The sequence below is a fragment of the Cyrtonyx montezumae genome, unplaced genomic scaffold (assembly GCF_038088225.1).
Source record: "Cyrtonyx montezumae isolate F1298 unplaced genomic scaffold, pur_monq_1.0 scaffold_5, whole genome shotgun sequence".
In the NCBI taxonomy this organism is placed as follows: domain Eukaryota; kingdom Metazoa; phylum Chordata; class Aves; order Galliformes; family Odontophoridae; genus Cyrtonyx; species Cyrtonyx montezumae.
Window position 1 is genome coordinate 7805527 of NW_027072056.1, and position 21435 is coordinate 7826961.

The following is a 21435-nucleotide window of genomic DNA, read 5'->3' on the forward strand; positions in this document are numbered from 1 at the left end:
TCTCAGCAGTAACACTTCTGATAGAGCTGTTCCGTGCTTCACGCTCCAAACACTTCCTACAGTTTGTCCTCCCTCTGAAACTTAGAGCAAACCATATCTGGCATATGAAGTCATTTAAGCACAAAGTTAGCTCAGAACTACTGTTTTTTGATTACATGGATACAATTTCAACAAAGGGCTATAAAATAATATTAGACTCTCATAATTTAAATAACTGAACAGAATTCTTCCACATAAATACTTCAATTGCAATTCATGAAAGTGACATACCTTGTTTATGAGATGCTCAGTGACCACTTCTCTCAGTCCAGTGTAGAGTTTTTCTCCATGTTTATGCAACACCATTGTATATGCATTCCTATACAGCTCCTCAAAACTGAGACCACTATTGTTCTTACGCTGGATCTCTTGGATGGCATTTTTTAGGAGATCCCAAATGCTGTTTACATATTTCTCGTCCATAGTCATCTGCAATGACAAACCAAGATGTTTAGAATCAAGAAAGAACCTTATAAAAAGTTATCTTCAGAAACTATAACTCTAGATGCAGTAAGTGCTTCTGCCACATTTTGATTCCAATATTGCAAAGGTTCTCTAAGTTCAACAAAATAGTATGGATCAAAATGCTATTTTTCATAACTATTTCTTGAAACCTATCATTTTTAAAGTTGCTTAATATCCTCTCCTTCGGACTTGCAAATTCACAGAACTTATCCTTCAGAGTCTGCACTGGGGGAAAAGCAAGTAGTAGTGGACAAGTCTCTTCCCCACTCTTCCTCCACAGCATAATAATGAAAGTGAATTTTCCTCCCACATTAACATGCTTGCAGTATGACTGATGGGGTGACAGCAACACTGCTTAACTGGACTCCAAATCCTCTGGTACAATAAAAGATAAAAATGTCCCCCACAGAGCTAGCAGTCTCATTTATCCATCTATTTGAGCCAACTAGGTGTTCCTTATTTACAGCAATGCACTCATGGTCAAATAAATATGTGTCTACAGTTCAAATACTTAACAGATGTTGAAAAATCCCACGTGTTTCCAGAATTAACATCTGTACTGAACATATTTCTATTGTCTGAGTAAGGCTAAATTACTTGCTATAAAGATATGCACATAGCTCTAAGCAGAATATGAAGCAGTGTGATCTGTTATTCAGATGCTATGTACTTTGGTAAATACACCAAGTAAAAACAGTATGAACACACACACAAAAAAGTGAAAAACAGTTATAAAAAAGACTCAATTTAACATCAAGCCAGTTTTTGTCTTCTGTCATATCTAGTCATTAGTGTGAATCAGTCTACAACCATGTTTTATCAACCCAAGTCATTCACCAGAAGGTGCTTCAAAATATGATAAAGCAGCACCTGAAATAGCACAGGCAGGATAACAATAGTACGTGCAGGAGTGAAGTACCTGACAGTGACATGGCACAAAGTTTCAGCTGTGAAGCTTCATCATCCACTACGAAGGAAAAACAAGACCAGCCCCCTGTTGTACCTCCCTTCTCTTTCCCTATCCACCCAAAAAATAAACAGTGAGGAGAGAAAGTACCCAGAAAACTGAAGATGCCTATGCTTGTAAACAAAGAATGATAAAGCAAACAAGTCAAAACCAACTCCATCTCCCCTCCTCCTACTCTCTGGGAGTTGCAGTTAAAAACAGTTCCATGATAAAAAATAATCCTATCATTTAATACTTTTTCACTCTTCTGATAGCAGATTCTCTAACATACTGATCTGTCCATGCCCAAACCTCAGAGATGTGTCAACATCTAAAAACAATAACAAATCACACATTCAGAAATTCTTAGCTCCCTATCTCCCAAAAGCAAAACCTAAAGTACAACAGAAACGATTCTATTCTACTACACATACATCCTGTGCTTATTCTGTTATCTATAATATTGAAAGGTCAGTTATTTTCTTTTTCATTTGCATTTACTATAATTGGTGCCTCTTTAGGGAAGTAATTTGCTAAAGCCTTCTTGAACACTATTTTATGAGTACTGATAATGAGGGCAACTACTTGCAGTTGCAGACAGCGGTCCAAGTAAAAGCTTTTCAGCTTTTCTTTCACAAATTTGATGCCCTGTTTTTAAACAAAGCAGACTTTCAAACCAACACTTACCTATGCCATTTTCTCTCCTTACAAATCAAAAAACCTCTCAGCCAATGTGACAACTTTTCTTTTTAAATCCCAACTGCAAATTAAGTGTCTGCCAGATTTATACCAATCATATTTCCTTCTAAAACAGCAAATCACCAGCCACTACTGCGAGGAGAAGCACAAACACTGCTGCTCCTTGGTCTGCCAGTAGAGATATCTGTACACTGCAGGTAAGCATAACATCTAACAGTTCTGATGTGTTCAAGAAAAAAAACAAATAAAAGTGGGGGGTCTACTTTTAATTAAAATGTTACCAGAAGTGAAGGAACGATAGCAATATTTGTTTGCCCCAAACTCACTGGATATAAATGTGAACATAGAGCTTGCTCTCACTTAACAGCTGACACACCAAACTTCTTTGGAAGCACAGGAATTATCCTGAAAAGGTGATTTCAAGGATATAAAGAAATACTTCAAACAATAGCATCATTTGTTACCATCTCAGATAAGTCAAAAAGGGCTCTGCTTCTCAGCCTATTCTACACTCAACCTGTTACAGATTAACATCTGTGAGATTTGGGGGAAACTTGCTAAAGTTGCAGGCCATCATGTCAAGTTTGTACAAAAATGATTTCCTCTCCACAATGAAAAGTTGTTTAACTTGGATAAGAATTGATCTTACTGTACTGTCTTCAAAGTAACATAAGAACTGCAGGGAGAAAATCTACCCTTGTATTATTAACTTGACATTAATCTATGTTGCATTCCTTAAGTCAGATTTCGCATGCAATTTTTTTTAAATAAAAATACAACCCAAACAATAAATAAAATTAGTTCAGTTCACGATGCCAATAGAATATAGTTTTCATCTTTCAGAATCTTACGCTAAAGCATCTTTAAAAAATCTATTAGAGAATTATGATCCTAACTGTCCTGTCTGATGCAACTCCCTAGATCCCAAGTAGTAACAAAGCCTTCGAGCAATCCTCTTCCACAAATCTGAACACAGAATCAGAAACCAGATGTTCTTTCATGTTCATTCCCAGATTCCTTCTAATGGTTGAACATTTAAAAAATGAACTGCACAGCTTCAATACAGTTGTCATGTTTGCACCTTCTATCCCAGTAGATTAAAGGAAAAGCTAAGTTACTGTTTCTGCTTGTGATTTGGAAAAAAAAAAAAAAAAGAAAAGAAAACACCAAAAAAACAAACGACTCCAAAAAATGTGTTCGGAAGCAAAATGATAGAATCACTGAATCCTCAGAGTCGGAAGAGACTTTAAAAGGCCATCTAGTCCAACTGCCTTGCAGTGAACAGGGATATCCCCAGCTCCATCAGGTGCTCAGAGCCTGGTGCAGCCTGGCCTGGAATGTCTCCATGGACAGGGCATCCAGCACCACTATGGGCAGCCTGTTCCAATCACATCAGTAGCTTTTACACTCAGTTTCACAAAGATAGTTAGAAGCCAATGTCCAGAGAAAAGACATGCGCTAACATATTCCAGTTTATCTGAACATCACCCTTCCTGAGGAATGGGCAAGAGATCAAGTCTCTTGTTGGCAGGAGAGATGGCTGTTCGTAAGGTGCCGTTAACTGGAAAACTTCCAGGAACTGCTGCCCTAATGATTCAAAGATGTAACTTGAACACAAACATCTGAAAGCACAGCAGAAGTACATCTTGAAGGAATTAAGACTACAATATTAGTGCACATGGAAACAAAAATCACATCACAGAAAAAAAAACCAACAAAAAGTCTGCAGAGAACTCAGAAGGTCCTTTATTCCACCACACTGCCACAACGCAGACACAGACACACATATTCCTTTTCTTTAACAGTGCTTGTGTATCCTATCAAAACCTCCAAGACTAAATCAGCAATCACCAATTCCTTAAAGTTCTCAGAACCATCTCAGGCCAAACAGGCCACTGTTAGCTCTCTCAAGTTTAAAGACTGCTAAAAGACCACATCAAAGTTTTACTTTCAAAATGTTGCAAATACCACCACTCGGTCCTTCTGCTGCAGTCTGCTGTATATGATTCTAGGCACTGCCAAGGGGAATGGAAACATTCACAACTGGATTATCGCAAAACAGTTTCTTAAAAGTTTCAAAAACGTAGCCAACACCTGCTTCATCCTTTACCATATCCCTTAGATCTAGACCAAAGCACTAGAGCAAGAACCAGCTGAAGTTACAGAATGCAAGTGCTTACACCACCTAGCTTGCAGGAAGTAAGTGGATACAGGCAATCCAAGCTCGTTCGGCAGCTCTGTAGGTAAACATCTGCACCTAGTAGCTGCAGCCCGTTCCCGCTCAGCCACTTCCTAGCTGCCAGCGGCCAAAATGGGCAGGAGCTGACTGCTGCCATCAAAACCAAACACAGTCACAACCTGACACACAGTTTCACAGTGCCTCTCACCTCTTGGACTAGAATCTCTTCAAGACAGGGAGGTCATCATGACAGCACTGAGTAGTGCTTTCTGTAACAGTTCAGCATCCTTAGCGTGGGTCCTTGGTTCTGGAGGCAGTTTGGCTGAGGTTACACAGAACGGGGCAGGAGTGGCACATTCTTGCCTCAGAACCTCCTCACTACCTGACTTTTTATAAGCCTTTCCAGTATCACTAATTTTAAATACAAGAATTTGCTATTACATTGTTTTAGTGTTTGCCACCAGAATCTCTCTGAATATGGCATTTTAAGATAGGAAATTACATATTCTTCAGCTATGGAATAGACAAAAAGCACTGTCATTTGTGACAAAAGGACAACAATATTCAGACTCCATTGGATTTCAAAATCTTCATTGCTGCCAAGAAATTGGCATCCTTGGCAGAGGTACAGTGGTTACACTTGATTGCTAGAAAAAATAATACCAAGAACTCAGCAACTCCATAATCCACACTCTTAAACAAAAACAACTAATCCTGGACAAATATCATCAGGCACAAAATTCCTGAATAGTGCCATCTGAACAGGTGGACTGCTACTTACATGAAAGCATGAATGGAACATACGAGATGGGAGTGAAAGGTAAAAAGTATGGCACATCCTGACCTACTGCAGGGCTTCTGGGCTACTACTCCACTTTAGCCATTTATTTAAAAAGTTGCAGGTAAGTCACTCCGATCTGCCAACAAAATTGGCCCAAATAACTCACGAGACCATAGCTCCTCAGCAACTTTAAAGAAATGCAGAAACCACAACATCCATCCGCCCTTCCAGCTCTACCAGACTCTGCTCAGAAGCAAGCAGAATGCACAGATGAGACAAAAGGGATACACCTCTGTCCACGAGTGTAAAAGACTATTTTGTCAGCTCTCTAAACACTGCTTGAGATTAAAACATCACCTTTTGATAGATGTAAACAGCAGGAGCATATTACAACAGCATCCACTTCCTTCAGAGCAAGTTTCATGTGTGTTCACTCATTTCTAGTAGCTCACATTTGCTAATCCTTCCCATTCTTCCATCAGAGATGCAAACCCTTGCACTTCAAGTCTAAGTCCATGGATAAGACTGACTTAGTCTTTTCCTCCCTTGCCAGCCCACCAGGGAAATTCACAAACTACATTATACTGTCTTGAAAACAATTTAGGATTTTAATTTGCAATTTATGATACTCAACTCAAAAACGCACCTTCAAATAGTCGCTCATTAATACAAAAAAAGGCAGAACAATACTCGTTTGAATGAGTGACGGAAAAATGGAAGATGCTACCAGACTCACATCATTCACTTACTGGTACACATGGAATGACACACACCAGCTTTTAAGATACTGTAAAATACATAAATGATAAATAATAAATAAATAAAAAATAAATAATAAATGCATAAATAAAAATGCATCCAGTAGGTTAAATAACAACGTAAGATGGTCAAAGTTAGCAAATACTGTGTCCAAGACCACTTACACAGAGCCTAGCTCTACATCATCTGTCTTACTATTTATTTTCCACATGACCCAAACTCCTTGAAATACACATCTACTTTAGTCTAGGATAGAAGGAAATCCTCTAGGGAGTCTGGATACACCATAATGGGGAGAGAGAGATGAAAAAAAAAGAAAGCAATGAAAATTAACTTCTCTTCCACATTTCAAAGTCTCTGCTAATTACACTAGAGACTTTATCCTAGAATTAAACACTTTAACCAAAGATGATAGCAAAATGTTATTTAATTCAGGTGCAAACTTTTGCCCACCTGTCACCAAGATAGAAAACTTGCTTAGAAATTGTATATAAAAAATACCAACTGTTATTGTTCAAGCTTCTAGAAAATCTGAATTGTTAAGAGTCAAAAATAAATAAATAAATAGAAGTTGTAGTTCAAAAGACAGCTGTCACTGCTACAGAATGGAAATGCTTACACAGCCAGAAGGGTCCCACTGCCTGAACTATTAACCACGGCTCTTTCAGAAACATTCAATGACATTTCCACAGTGCTCATTACTATCGTGCCTGAAAGCGGAGGATTACAAACCACCTATCATGAAACACTACTTTCTTCCTACGAACACTCCAACCTAACAACAGTGAGAAAAACAACTATACTTCTGAAACCGCTCTTGCTAATCTGAAAACTGTTAAGAGCTGAAGTCAAGATCTTAGTTTGCACTTCAGAAAGTCTATCTTCCATGTTTAGTTCTGCAAGGTAACAGAAGAATTTCCAGACGCGAAATTTCTTGGCTTATTTCAGTAATCTTTGTAGTTCTGACTGTGACTTTGCATTGATAACTTGAGGTGCAAATAGCACCCTTGGTGGGGGGAGAAGATAGAGTTAGGACTGCTTAATTCAAAAAATAAATACAATAAAAAAAATCAATTCTGAATAAGATGGAATGCTAATTTTTGACACCAAAACTGTCCATTTAACTCCTGGTAAAAGAGAAAAAACAAGTACCAGTATTTTGAGGAGTAAAGAGAAGTGCCCTTTAAACACTTCGGAAGTAGTGACTGCAAGACAAGTTTTCCCAAATTACAGAAGAAAATTCTGAGAAGTCTGTGTAATGGCAAAAAATCCTAAAGCACAGTTGATGTTAAAATATCTGAAACTCTTTAGAAAATAAGAGGAATGCAGAGCCGAGTGCCAGGCAGCAAGCCACTTGCCCACCTGCCAGCAGCATGCCAGATGCTGGAATGCGCCTGGGACACAGGGACTGCTGCACTGCCCCAGCTCAGCACTGTGTCTGGACCTATCTAATAGGCTCTTCTCAGTGGTGAAGTGACAGATGGTGAAACACTGGCACTAAGTTTTATGAACTGCTGGATTCACCATTTGAAAACATAGGCCAGAAGCCACTTAGCATTTCACTCTGCAATAAAGTTCTTAACAGCAGCCAAGGACATGCTTTTCAAAGCCTGAGGACTACGTGAACAGAGGCAAACAACCACACAGTAAGTCCAAGTGCCAGCTCCACAAAGCCACTTACTTGCTAAGCAAGCAGGCTCTTAGCTGCAGCAGAGGGAAGGTGGCTCACTCCTCCGCTTGAATCACTTCTGACATAGTAGAGACTTAAGAACAGAAAGGAAAATCATCTACAACCTCGTGACGCATAAACATCAGTGGGATGTCTGACTCCTTCTCTCTCCTTTCCAAGTGCCCCGACTTGGAAGAGATGGCCTCCAACTGCCCCAACTGTTGCCTGGCTGCTGCCACTCCCAGCTCTGCACTTCCACCCCTGGGTCCCGTACATGATCAAACTCCTCTAAGACCAATAGCTCAACACTATCAAGTAGAAATAAATAACATTCACTGGGATTTTTTCCCCCAAGTCTTTTACATTAGTGACTGGTATCATATTCATTCTACGCTGCCTTTAAGCCTAGGAGAGATCTGGTGTGCCTCAGCCCGAGCTGAAAGCTGCCAGAGAAAGCAGGATGCTGCTCTGTGCATCCCAGGCACCTGTGGAGCACCACATCTACAGGCAGCCCCTGCTCCACCTCTTATTTTACAATTGTTCAAAAATCAGCACAATTTAAAGACAGAAGCCATGAAATACATTTACAGCTCACCAGTAACACCACTGCACACTGACAACAACCCTTTCCCTGCTGGCTCTGTTTTGAAGTTGCATTTTGGGGGGTGGCACCATTTAATGCGTGCATCACTGCTGAAATCAGCAAAACTAACACCGAAAGAAATGCTACAGAAAAACCCAGAACTACAAATGGAAATTATATCAAAATGTATGATATGAAAAAGTAAATCCAGTCAGATACTACCAACACCTTACAAGCAGAAGTAGTGTGAAAATAAGAAAGAGCATTTCAATAGACTCTTCAATAACAAAACACAGGGAAGAAACGCACACAGCACACACATACTTCATGCACAAGAAATGGATGCGTTGATAATCTATAGCCCAACTTTCTATCATTAAGATGTATAATTTGCTTTTGTTTAATCATATTAGTATTAGAAAAATTGGCCTTTACTCTGACAAATACACCTCAACCATAACTGCAAACAACTACAACATGTTGTCTGTATACATTTCGCATACGATGAGATCTTAAAATTTAACACACAACAGCACAGCCTTAACCCTTCAAACATTAGTTTTATGCATAACAAATTCAAGATTGCAGTCAGCTCCTCAGCAAGTACCATCCAAACGTAAATATTTAGTGTGATCTTCCCCTCCTTGCTGTAATCAGGGATTAAACAAAGAATTGCTTTCCTTCCCTAAAGTGTGTATGTTTAAAAAAAGCCCATATAGCTCTTTTATTTAATCACCTAACAGTATTACTTCTGCTGATACTCCAAATCCTGCAACTTTGCAAAAGAACCATCAACAACTTATAAGTTTATGTTGGCTTTAACTGAACTTCAGAAAAATAAAAGTCAGTAACAAAAAAATGTGTTTGGGCATGCTGTAGCGTTCTATTCTAAAGCTTCCCTATTCCTTGTCTCCCCAAAAACTGATTTGGAAGAAGAATCATAAGCTCCCTCCTTCTCAAGAGCTGGTTTTCCACACATTCAGCTTCTAGCAACCAAAGATAATGTTCAGTATTTGCAAAGTCAAGAGCCCGCTTCAGAGAGCAACAGAATTACTGGGCTTTTTGTAAATGCACTCATATCCTACAAAATTCTGTCGCAGTGTATCCCAAAATGCTTTTACCACATACAGACAGATTATCAGACAGGGTAGATCAGTGGTGGTGAAGAAAATTTAGAGGATACATAGTTGACATTCTGAGAAATAGTGCTACGTTATGTCACACACATTTGTGCAAACAGAAGAAGCATTTTGGAAAATTGTAACTATAATGGTTTTCCATGAAAAAAAAAAATCTGTTATATATTATTATAAATTTGAATCCACAATAGCAGAAAGTATTGATCAGTTTTTCTGCAACTCTCACAAAGCCCTTTCATCTATCACTGTCAAGCAGGGGAAGAAATGGTAACTCCTGTTTAATAGTGTACTACTGTACAATGTAACAATGGGAGGGAGAAAACTACTGAGCCACCTGAAAAGCTGTGACTGAATCAGCCACTATGAAACCTTAACAGAACGGCACTGGTGTTACTTTATAGTTTTGCACGAAAAATGAAACAAATTACCAATGCAGGCAAGAGCCACAAAGAGCACTACCCTTTGCAATGGCACACAGGGGCACGTACTCAAACCTCAGACCACGTGGAATGATGATTGCTGAGAACTTGAGATCTAAAAGGAAAGTTAATAAACCAACAAGGGAAGAACTAGACAACTTGCAACTGAACCCTGAAAGCCTACAGAACTGAGGCATTCTAATGAGATTAGGTTAGACCACACCTGAAAGAGAATACATACAGTGTGCTAGAAACAAACAGAAAGAAAAACCAATAACTATTCAAAGGCTACCTTGGCATTAGTGTTAGCAGCTTCTCAAAATGCTACAATTCATGTGGGAACATTCAGTCTGCTCACAGCATTTAATTTAAAATGCACGTGTGCATGTATATGTATGTGTGGAAACGGGAAAGCCTTCCTAAGATTAACTGCCCAACAAAAAACTAGTGCTTCCATATTTCAGAGATTGTATTTTACACCAAAACAACACTTGTTTCTTTTGATTAAGACAAACAGCATTTTAATTTTTTGGTCATCTTTATTTCTAGGTTATAAATGTACAAAAATGTTGTTATTAGTGCTGTATACACTATGTGGGTAAGTAGCTGAGATGTTCTTGTAAAAGTGTTTGAGAACATAGAACTATTAGGATTCATGAAGCCAACCACGGAAAAACACAAAGTCAAGTAGTTGGTCTGCACTGAACTCACTGCAGCACTCAGTGGAAACGAGTTATTCTAATTAGTCAAAGAAGCCTGCAGTCAACTATCTTCCAATTCTGTCCTCATCTTGTCCTCTGTTATCTCCCCGTTCATCTAACACTCTGGAATACAGCAGCTATGCTCTGAAGAAGCCAAAGCAGCAAAGCTTGCAATATTTAATTTCAGTTCAGTGTGTTTTCCAGGGTCTAGCTGTTCTTGAATGTTCAAGCAAGATACAAAGTTACACCAACTTCTTGATTTGGCAGATCTACACACTACAAGCTGCAGCATAAACTTAACAAACTTCATATCAACTTGATCACAAATACCCCAAGATCCAAAACAAACCACAGAAGCAGCCGGCATTCCCTGAGGGAGGAAAAAAAGCCTTCTGCCTATCTGAGGCTGAAAACAGCAACTGCTAGATTTGAAAGGAAGGGAGAAGTATCAGTGGAGGTCGGAGCTATAGTACTTTCTCATGTAAGAGCAGAAGCCACCTCTTCCACAAAGAAAGTTCTGAAAACTTCGGATCGACATCAACTGACAAACTGGACTGAAAGTGGCCTTCTTCCATGAGACTGCACAAAACGACAATTTTCTGCAGCACAAGTACTTCAAATAAAATCATATATACGCACTTGAAAGACTCATTCTGTCTCCAACGTGTGCGTAGGATTTCTCCAAATGCTTTCCAGAATTCATAATATAACCATACAATACTGATTCACCAGAATAGACAGTTCTGAGAACTGGCAAAATACTATTTTGCAGTCTTGCTCTAGAGAGGGAAGACAGCTCTGCAGGAAACAAACCTGGCTAAAAGCACTAGGGCTGAAACAAAACCAACAAAAACAAACCCAAAGATGCAGAACTATAGGAATCAAACCCAATAGCCTACAATAGGCCATGCTGGTTTTCAGGAACATTTATCCGCTAACTTCAGAGTGACCTTAACATATTGCTTTAAGAGGGATGAGCTCTTGCAAAATAAATAAGTAAATAAATCTTCAACATAATTTCATGTTACTTCCATCAATTTTGAACATTAATTACCAAACGTCTCGAATTCTTACACTGCTTCTTCCTGTAAGAAATAGGCATTTTTTACTTCGTAAAACTTTCCCATCACAGCACATCTAATGCTGCTGTCTTCCCTAACTAAACAGTCACGCCAAGCAGCTCAAGCACACTTGCAGGAAACCTAATTTATTATACATGCCAGATTGCAGCTGTAGACATCTCTCCAAGAGCTTGAAGTGCAGAACTGTCATTCTTTGGCACCACCTTTCAGAGGTCAACTAAATCATGTTAAAATTAGATTTGCTGTAAGATTGTTTGAGAGCTTTTAAAGTATTCCTTTAGCCAGCAATAACGGGTTCACTGAGAGCTGAGCAGTGGGAGGCAGCTCGAGACTTGAGAGTACTTTCAACTGGGGGAGGGTGTGAAAAACAACCCCCAGCATTTCTCAAAACCAGTGCAATGAACCTATGTTTTGTGGGAGTATCAAACCTGTATTTCTGCATAAGAAATGTACTACATATTTAGCAAAAATACTACTGCTCTTCTTCAAATAATAAAAAAATTACAAGCTACATTCCACTTACATGAGTGACAATTACCTGACATTTCACAAATAACATTCTTCTACCATCCAGCTGCAGTGTATTCCTATTTTTTCCCCAGTATTTATGAATTGGAAACAAGAAAGTGTGAAGGTTGCTTAACCAAAGAGAACCAACAACCAGTGAAGAACCTTCTCACACTAAGTTCCAACTCCTGCTTTAATGCTAACCCTACACAGAGCGGTATTGGATAGCCTGACAAATACAGAACAGCTCCATCTTACAGAAGAGTTAAAAGTACCATAAGTGGTTACTGAAAGCAGCACAATGAAAGCCTTCTGCTGCACTACATGAGATTACTTAACCACACAACCTCCACCTCATCAGCTTGCTCCATTGGACGCACACACAACTTTCACAAGCTCCTGAAATTTCTGACACAAAGATTATCACCGTCATTAATTCGAACTCAACATGAGGAGACATTTCTTTTAAATAAGTTTTCAAATTAAGCAAAGAAAACATTTTTTATCCCTCCTGTGAACAGGAAAAAAAAAAAAGGTTAAGCGTGCAGGAAATTATTTGCCTTAATTATTTTTTTTAAGTGTTTTACACCTCACTTAGCAAAACAGAATGTCATGTGCTCAAGGTAAGAAAATAGTGAGGTAAGAAAAAGAATATATGGCACATGACAAGAGTTAGCAAATAGTAAAAGAGCCACAATAGATACTCTCCTGACAATTACAAAAAATAACAATAAAGAATCTAGAAAAAATACTAGGGCATTAAGATCTCCCGGTAAAACATTTGTAGTTTTGAAAGGTGGTTGTCAAATTCCACTTAAATGCTAATAAAGCGGGGAAAAAACTTGAGTAGTATTATTTTGCAAAATATTATTTGATCCCTTCTTCAGCTATTGCAAGATATAACAATGACAGAGAAGAAGATAAAAAATAAAATGCCAAAATATAAAATGGGATAGAGCCCATGTGGACTGAGTTACCATAATATTGCTACATTCCAGGAACCTTACCCATTCAATCTGGCTAATTCTACTTTCACACAATAGTCAGCAGTAACCTCCACGCGAAAAGCCAACTACAGCAGAACAAGGAGACCTACCCATGCAAAACAAAAACTGAAGAAGCCTACGAGGTCACCTCTGAAGGCACTCCTAATTCAGAAGTGAAGAGCAGAAGCACCAAACGTGAGATAAAAGAGTGAAGATCCAAAACTGAAGCACGAATAGTACACATTCTAAATATAGACTCTATCCCGCACACAGATGTAACCTCACTGACATGAGTAATCCCACTGCAGTCGCTGGCACCATTCACAGGACTAAAGCTACACAAACACTCAGGGCTCTGCAAAATCTGCGCTAAGATTTTAACGTGGACTCTTCACTATTGCCTCCTGCAACTATGAAAGGCAAAGCCCTCCAAATTTCTTAACCAAGTATGTGCTTCTTCCCTATAAAAGCTTGATCAACAAGATCATCAACAAAATGTCCCGGAGGAGCAAATCAGATGAATAAAACACCTGGAACATTGCTGCCAATAGAAATCACCAAGCGTTTAAGATCTGCACGCACTGAAGCCCATATGTACTTACTGAGTTATTTTAGGGAGACAGTAATTCGGGGAGTTTTTCTGGGTTTTGTTTAGAATTTTAATCTGGACATTTTTTAAACTGAAAAGAAAAACAACTTGAGCAAAAATGGTTTTAGAAGGAAAAAAACATGATGACAGTGCTTGCATTTCTGTAAGAGCACAGCTCTGTGCGAGCATTCTTCAGCTACCAACCTAATTTCTCATGCTCATTTATAACACTGAAAAAAAATCACTTGGAAAGTTGATCTCATTTGTCGAGTTTGCTGTTGGATAATACATAGATACATATTCAGTTGTAATAAATGAATCTGCTTATCATGTTTAAAGATTGCATTTTTTTGTGTGTGTATTTGGTTATAAAACATACACCTTATTCATATAATGGTTAATTTCTGTAAAGCCTTTTCTACTTTTTGTCAGTAAAGCGCTGGTCACATTGCAGTAAGTCTTTGTTCCTGCAAGTCAAAACATCACAATAAAACTGACAATCTTAAAAAAAAATAAATAAAAGACTGTTGAAAGAAATATATGTAATTTGGAGATCAAAAATCTCTCCTCAGCTACAGGTCCTAAGTTTCAGGCTCACTATTTTTGGTTTGACTTTTACCACTCAATGCAACTGCTGACAACTAGAAGCAGAGGGGTGAGAAAAGCAGTCAGTCACATTACTGTGGCTAAAGAAGCTCCTGAAAACACAGAGAATCCTCTAGCTATATCAGCAAGGTTTTTCAGGAAGCAAATATACTGATATACTCCTTGGCAGTAAATAAGATAAACAGGTATGCCCAGATTCTCTATAAAGGCAGGACTCATTAGTTCTATACTACTACCTACCAGGATCAGGCGTAACATCAAAAAGTTACGCTAAACCATACGTGCCAGTGACTCAACTAAGGATCCTCTCTTTAACACACACATCAGTGAACACATACACACACACACTTCCTGGCAAACCTCAGGCTGACCGAAGCTTTCCTCTGTCTCTCATTCCCCACCGCCATTAACAGTCCTGTAGTTGCTATTCTTTTCTAAGCTTTAATCGAACCAACTGTCAAAACACTGCAAGCTTTATGATGGAATAAGTTAATAATCGGGCTCGTTCCCCTCTGCAATCCAAGGGATGGCATGCCCACGGCTCTACAGAACACGCGTGGAAGTTACCTGCGCCTGATGTTTACAGGGACAACTGGCACTCCGCCACTTAAGTCTCATAACCATACGACTTAGAGCCTCTCTCACGGTGCAGAGAGTCAAATAAATTCCCGACGAGGAAACTCTCCGGAAGACATAAGTGAATACCACCCCCCTTCCGGAGCTAACAAGCGTCGTGGACGAAGCCGTGTAACCTTCCACTCCTTCCCCGAGGCCTTTACCTTGAAAACAAAGAGCCGACGGCCGCCCCCCTCGCCGCTGCCTCGCGTGGATTCCCCGCACGGCGGTGCGTCAGGGCACGCGGCGCGCGCCCCCGTTCCCCAGCACCCGGCGGCGGCGGGCGGGCAGCGTCGCTCTCGGTTCCCGGCGCGCCGCCGACAGCCGCCCGCCCCCCGCAGGCCCGCGGTCGGCCCGGCCCGGCTCGGCCCACTCCGGCTGACAGGGCGTGAGGCCGCGAGGCCTGCGGAGGCCGGGGCCTGGCGCGAGCGGCCTAGGCCCGGCGGGGCCGTTACTCACGGGGAAGGCTCGGATCCGCATCTTGGTGTCCTTCCGGCTGCCCGTCCCCTTGTTCAGGTTCGACATCTTCGGGGCCGGCGGCGGCGGCGCCCCCCCGAGGAGGGGCGCGGAGGACGCACGGGGGGCGGCGGGGCCGGGGCCGGGCGGGGGAGGCCGCCGGCGATGTTCGCTGCGGACTGCGGCCCCCGGGGCTGCGCGGAGGGCCGGCCGGGCTGAGGGAGGGGAAGGTGGGAGCGGCGGAAGGCGAGGCGGCGGCGCGAGGCCCTCGCTCCGGCGGCGGCGCTTCCTTCACCCGCCTCCTCCGCCGCGATGGCGGACAAACATCGCTCAGTGCGCAGGGCCGAGCGCCCCCCTCCTTCCTCCTCTTCCCTTCCCCTTCCTCTCGCTTCCTCCCCTCCCCGTCCCGTCCCACCGCCCAGGGCGCAGCGACGAGGGACGGATCCGGCCGCGGCGGCGGGCGGGGGTGGCGGGAGGGCCGCGAGGCGGGGCGCTCCTCGCCGCTCTCGCGAAACTTCCATCAATCTCGCGAGACCATCCTGCGAGCTGTCACGGCCGCGGCGCGCGGTGGGCGGGGAAGGCGCATGGCGCCGATTGGCGGGGAGCTGCGGCGGCGGGCGGGGCCGTTCGTGAGAGCCCGGCCGTGCCCGGTGCCGGCACAGCCAGCGCGGATCAGGTACGGCGTCGCGGCCGCGCCGGAGGGTTCCCTCGGGATGCCCCAGCAGGGCCCGGCACCACTCTCGGAGCTCGTACGGGGGAGGTTCGTGGCGCCCGGGCTCGGCTCGAGAGGCTGATCGCGGGGAGGCGTCCCCTGGCCCGTGCCAACCCCCGCTCCCGCAGAGGAGCGGCAGCCGGTGCTCTGCCTCTCTCCAGCCCTTTGATGTCTCGAATTCTGTCCCTCTGACTCATGTCACCCATGGGCGTAGCCCTCCGCGGAGTCGCAGAGTGGTGTGATGCAAGCCATTTTTATTTATGTTTTGTTTTGCCGTCACGATGCGTGCCTGAGAAATGAGAGTGCCACCTGAGGCAATGCTTACACGAGCACGGAGCTAAATATAGGCTGCTTGGGAAAGGACAGGTGCTGCAGGAAGGAAGGGTGTTTTGGAAGCGCCGGGGCCTGTAAGCTAGCAGCAATACGGCTCCCCAGAAGTCAGACAGGTCTGCAGGAAAACAGGGCCCAGGCACCAGAGCCTGGTTGTAGCTAGGGGATGGAGACTGAAAGCTGGGTCTAGAGATTCCTGGCTCGACATCCCTGAGGATGCACACCACGCAGCCGGGAAAGAGAATCTCTTCTAGGTGCTTCAGGCCCTGGACTGGGTAGTAGGGAATCCTGGTATGCGTTCTTCCTGCAGCTCTGCTTACCTCTGCCATCACGGCTCCCCTCCAGGAGCCTCTGCAGCATGTGCCCTTGGGACGCCCGAGAGCTTCTCTGAGCTAGTTTGCTTTCTGAAAGAGCAACTTCGTTCCTTTTGTCTCTGCGTTTGTTGCTACCGCTTCCCATTGGGATTATAAACATGTTAGTATGTTTTAATCTCCTGATCAGAATTAAGTATACGCCTAGAGAAGATGTTATATAACAGCAACACAATAAACAATGATTGCAGCAGCACTGTGCAATACCAATGAGTCCTTTTCAAAATTACACTGTAGTCAATGCAGATCAAACAGATGAGATGAGAAGGGGAAGATTGCTGTTTGCTAATACAAAGGACGTGGCTTTTGCATTGTTTCCACATCGTTTCAATATTTGTTTTGCTCCTAAGTATTTCCTTTTTGAAATTAGGACATTTTCAGACGTTGTCTGTATTTTTCCCCCTTTCTAACACAGACAGGGCCAAGTAATTTGAAAAGTTTTGGTTCTGACTTTTGTAAAAAGAGCTTGTGAAGCTCAAGTGATGAGTAAGTTTGTACTGAAATGCAGTTTTCAGTTTGAAGGTGTTACAAGAGCACTTTGCAACAAATTCAGTGCTATTTTCAAAAACCAAAGTTTTTCCTAAGAACTGTTTTTGAGGAACTGATATGTCTTCTTCCAACAAAAGTAAATAATAAAAAAAAGAACTGCTGAAAACAATCTCTATTTGCTTTTCCTGTATCCACTGCAGCAGATTGCTCTGGATTAACTTCTTCTATTACTGCTTTTATGCTTCCTCTCATAGTGGTCTTCTGCTTATGGCAGCAGGAACACTAGCTCCTTCCTTTCTCTTCATCTGAGTTGCTATTCATGAGTATTTTTATCTAAAAGTTTGAAAAGTGCTGACTTGTCCTCAGTTGATGTTGGTTTAGGCTCAGTATGCTGAATAAAAATAAAAATACTCTCATACTTTAATTCTCTTGTCAAGTAGTTTTATTGTGCACTGTGAGCTTACAGATGAAGCACCCTAGCACAAGTGTTGTTAATACTAACTTCATTATTAAAAGCAGAAATTGCAGACTGAGACTCGTTTTTGTGTGGATTTATGATCCAATGGGGATATCTGCTGTATAGAAATTCACCCACAGCTCCTTCCTTTGTATCTGAGATCTGTTCTGTGACTACACAATGTGGAAATAACTTTTTTAGTGCAAAGTTTCTATTTCTATACATAATATACAACATGAAGTTTTGCTAAAAGTTAAGGCTTTCAGCTGACACAAAGAACTAATTTAGAGGTTCATTAAGTGCTTATAATGTTAATTCTAGGTAGGTCAAAGCCAGAAACAAGACAGATGGGTGGAGGACAGATTAGCATAGGAAGAGGTAGCTGCCCTATTGCTTAAACAGATCATGTCAGCTATCTTGCCTGCAGATCGTCTGTATCTTCTGTTAGTCCTGCAGCAAAGTAATGCTTCATGTGGACGGGAATGGTCTCACTTCTTGTATTCTTGATATTGTATATACATCTGAGGGAATGCTGTTAACTATAAAATGGTCTCTTCACTTTCCTTATCTTCCATGTTATCATAACTTCTACAACCTAAGGAAAAAAATATATATTTTTTAACACCACAGAGGCAGGCACCAGCAAAGCAGGCATCTGAAGAGTGAAGCACAGTTATGAATTGAGTGTATGAAGGATTCTAGCAGAAGTAGTTCTGCCAAATGCAGTATCTTATTCAAAATCTCTGACAGAATAACAAAGCTCGGGACAACCAGAAAAATGTATGCTTTTAGTGCCCTGTCTCTGTTCCTGCCCTGCATATCACAGTAACATCTCACTGATGGACTTTGTGTGCACAGGACCAGTGCTGGTCTGATCCCCAACCCATGGCCAGCTGGTGCTTCCACCTGTGGCGTGCAGACTGAGGTGTGCAAAAGGAAAACAGCCAGCAAAAGTTTTTTTTTTTTTGCTTGTTCACGTTTGTTTGCTTAGTTTTAAACAATGCTAGGCCATGTTTAAACAAAATTTCTGTTGCATTTGAATGATACCACAAATAGAGTAAACATTAAAATACGGCAGCCTAAACAGCTCCACAGTTCCAAAATCAAAACAGTCTAAAATACTTCCAAACATACTTTCAGGCAGGAAGGAAATGAGACTCTGTGGCACTGCCCCAGCTCTGCTCTATCCATCAGCAACCTGACTCAGCAGGCAGAACCCCTGCTGATGTGCCCATCCCTCAGTCCCACTCCTTGCCCAAGCCCTGCTGGCTCTGGTTGGTGCACACAGGCTGCCTGCACTCTGCATGCAGGGCCTGTCAGGAGATGTGCTGAGGCTGCTGCAATGAGTGCGTCATGTAGTGGCACATTTCAGAAACAGGTCTAACCAGACAATGCACATAATAAAAAAAAAAAATAATGCTGTCCAACCAGTGCTGGCTTCCCTTGCAGTACCTGACCCACTTCAAGGTTGCTGGAATAATATATGGAATAATAATAAAGTCCTTAACAGACTAATTCAAGTCTCCGTTCAAGTGCAAACTTACGTCTGTATTGTATGCCTGTGACTGTCATCTTAAACAAGATGACTGCAAAATACCCTGGCAGACTGATGGCCTGTAATTCCCAGCACTACAGCTTCTCCTACAGCAGCAATTGTTGCGATTATTGTGCTGTTCTCTTGTACCCAGCCTTGGTCCCTGTTAAACAAAGCCTGCAGCAGTGCAGTGCAGCTGTGCAAATGCCTGGCACCCTTACTGCTCTGCTACCATCACACTTAGAAGTGGCAGACTCCCATGCTACCTCCATTTTCTAGCTTTGAGTCTCACTGTCAAATGAAGAGTTTGTACAGGCAGTGTGATTTCTGGTCAGAACAAGACTTCTGTGCTCACATTACACAAAAAGAAAATTAATGCCGCAGCCATTGCAACCAGAAGTGAAAGCTGCAGTGGTGGTAAAACAAATGGTTCAGGCACAGAAATTTTCCTACCATGGCCTGAAAAAGACACATGTTTCAAGCCACCGGAAGCAAAGTTTCAAAGAAAAAGTGTTTGTTAACATGCCAAATAAACATTGTGCTCCACCCCAGGTGGAAGTAAGAGGTCATGCAGTACAACCACCATGCACCAACACACCAAGGTTAGGGGTGGCCTCATCCTGGTGCATGAAGTACTTGCAGGGAAAGCGGCTTCTGTGAATGCTGCCTTTGAAATTGCTCAGGAAAAGACAGGTAGGCCCTGAATAGGCAGCAGGTAGGCCGTGAAACTGCTTGGTGGCACACAGTGCTGGCAGGGCACTTGCTCATGGGAATTCAGTGCCAGCTCAGCTTCCTTGGGAGTGAAGGAAGTTACTTTGATAGCTGAGGGAGAAGCCTGGTTGCAAGTTTTGGCAGTGCTTGCTAGAGACTACCATGCTTGTGGCTGGTACCAACTTTGGTGCCTCAGCTACACTGAATGCTTCCTGGTAGTTAAATGACGGACTTGGTCAGCCTTCATACTTAAAATGCCTGTAAGTTTGTGGCTACTTCACACTCAGGTGCAAATTCTAGGTTTCCCACATGGAAATTTTCTCCTCTTAAATATGTGCATTGTTTTAAACTTATTTTTTTCACAGCACAAATCTCTACTCAGATGCAGTTTGCATACTTTCCAGACCCTGCACACTGCCACACAAAGCCTCAGGTAGCAAGGTGAATGATCTTTACTCTAGGCTCAGCTATGTACTGGAGAAGCAGCTGGACCTATGTAAGAAATGACAGGCATCCAGATGTTAGTCATTGCAGCAGCTGTCCAGCCAGCCCTATTGGACAGAGGTGGTACTCACTGACCCTGCTGCCTTTGAAACACGTGAGGCACTCCTGAGTGCCCAGGTGATTTGTTTGGACATCTGAGCTATACCAGGAAGAGGGTAATTTCCATTTTATGGATGAGAACGGACGTCTTTGAACTGCACAAGGCCATCTCTACAATGGCCACATGACTATAGCCTGAGAAAACAGTCATTATTTTCAGGGCTGCCAGTAAACATCCTCTTCCAGACCTGGCTCTGCAGGCTAAGGATCCTGGGACTGGAATTGTCACTCCTGGAAACTGGGCCTCTTCCCGCAGCTCTGCAGGCTGGAATTATGCCACTCTTTCTCAAATCTGCCATGGACAAAGCATGCTGCTCGGCACAACCCCACATCTGTCAGCTGTTTGAACTAACCCAGCTGACCTTGCCTGAAGCAGAGTAGTGTGCACTTATTCCCTGGACACACACAACTTTTTGGCAGAGCTGTGCAGGTGGCAGCTCAGCTGTGGTGAAAATGCAAAACCAGAGGGTGAGGGAGCAAGGCTTTCAACAGTCAGAGGGGCTTGCAACCTGAATAGCAGCATGTGGTCTCCAAGTCCTCAAGTCTGCTGCTCAGTACAACTGTCTGGTTTTTCAGTTGTGGATCATAAATGGGAAACATCCCTGAAAATCACAACTGTCCTTCATCCTTTACACAGCTTTCAACTCAACTTCAGGGTTGAGTTCAATGCAAAAATTACCTTTTTAATTGATTTTATATTGTGACAATAAATTTAGACACTATTCTTCTTCAAAGAAGACAATTACTGATAGTATCTTTACTGCAATATTATCTGAGGGCCAGCTGACAATCCTCATAGCCAACACCAGGCAAACACCAAAAAAAACCTATAGACAGTCTCCTGCAAAACAAGTTCATAAATGATGTAAATAAGGTAGGTTACAGAGAAAGTGTGGCAGGAAGGAAGGTGTGTTTTGAGGACTAGGATTGTGGTTCTCAGATTTTTGGTTAGAAAAGAGCCTTAAAGCAAATGAACCCCAAAAAATACGTATTAGATATCCTGAACCT

At 42.3% G+C, this 21435-nt stretch overlaps 2 protein-coding genes across 3 annotated transcripts in view; one reads left to right on the forward strand and one right to left on the reverse strand.

The window, feature by feature from the left end:
* CUL3 (cullin 3) overlaps positions 1 to 15677 on the reverse strand; it is a 46483-nt gene extending 30806 nt beyond the window's left edge. Inside the window, exons 1-2 of one of the 2 annotated variants that reach the window (XM_065748341.1) lie at positions 15224 to 15677; positions 271 to 468 (exon numbers count right to left, since the gene is read on the reverse strand). In XM_065748341.1, coding sequence (XP_065604413.1) covers positions 271 to 468; positions 15224 to 15289 — 264 coding nt within the window. In that variant the 5' untranslated portion in view covers positions 15290 to 15677. Of the gene's footprint in view, positions 1 to 270; positions 469 to 14716; positions 14901 to 15223 lie in introns of those variants that run through there. The other variant, XM_065748342.1, reaches the window with a different exon arrangement.
* Positions 15678 to 15804: 127 nt separating this feature from the next.
* Positions 15805 to 21435, forward strand: part of LOC136056290 (guanylate cyclase soluble subunit beta-2-like) — a 35564-nt gene continuing 29933 nt past the window's right edge. Inside the window, 1 exon segment of the mRNA XM_065748406.1 lies at positions 15805 to 15969. Within this exon segment, the coding sequence (XP_065604478.1) occupies positions 15805 to 15969 (165 nt within the window).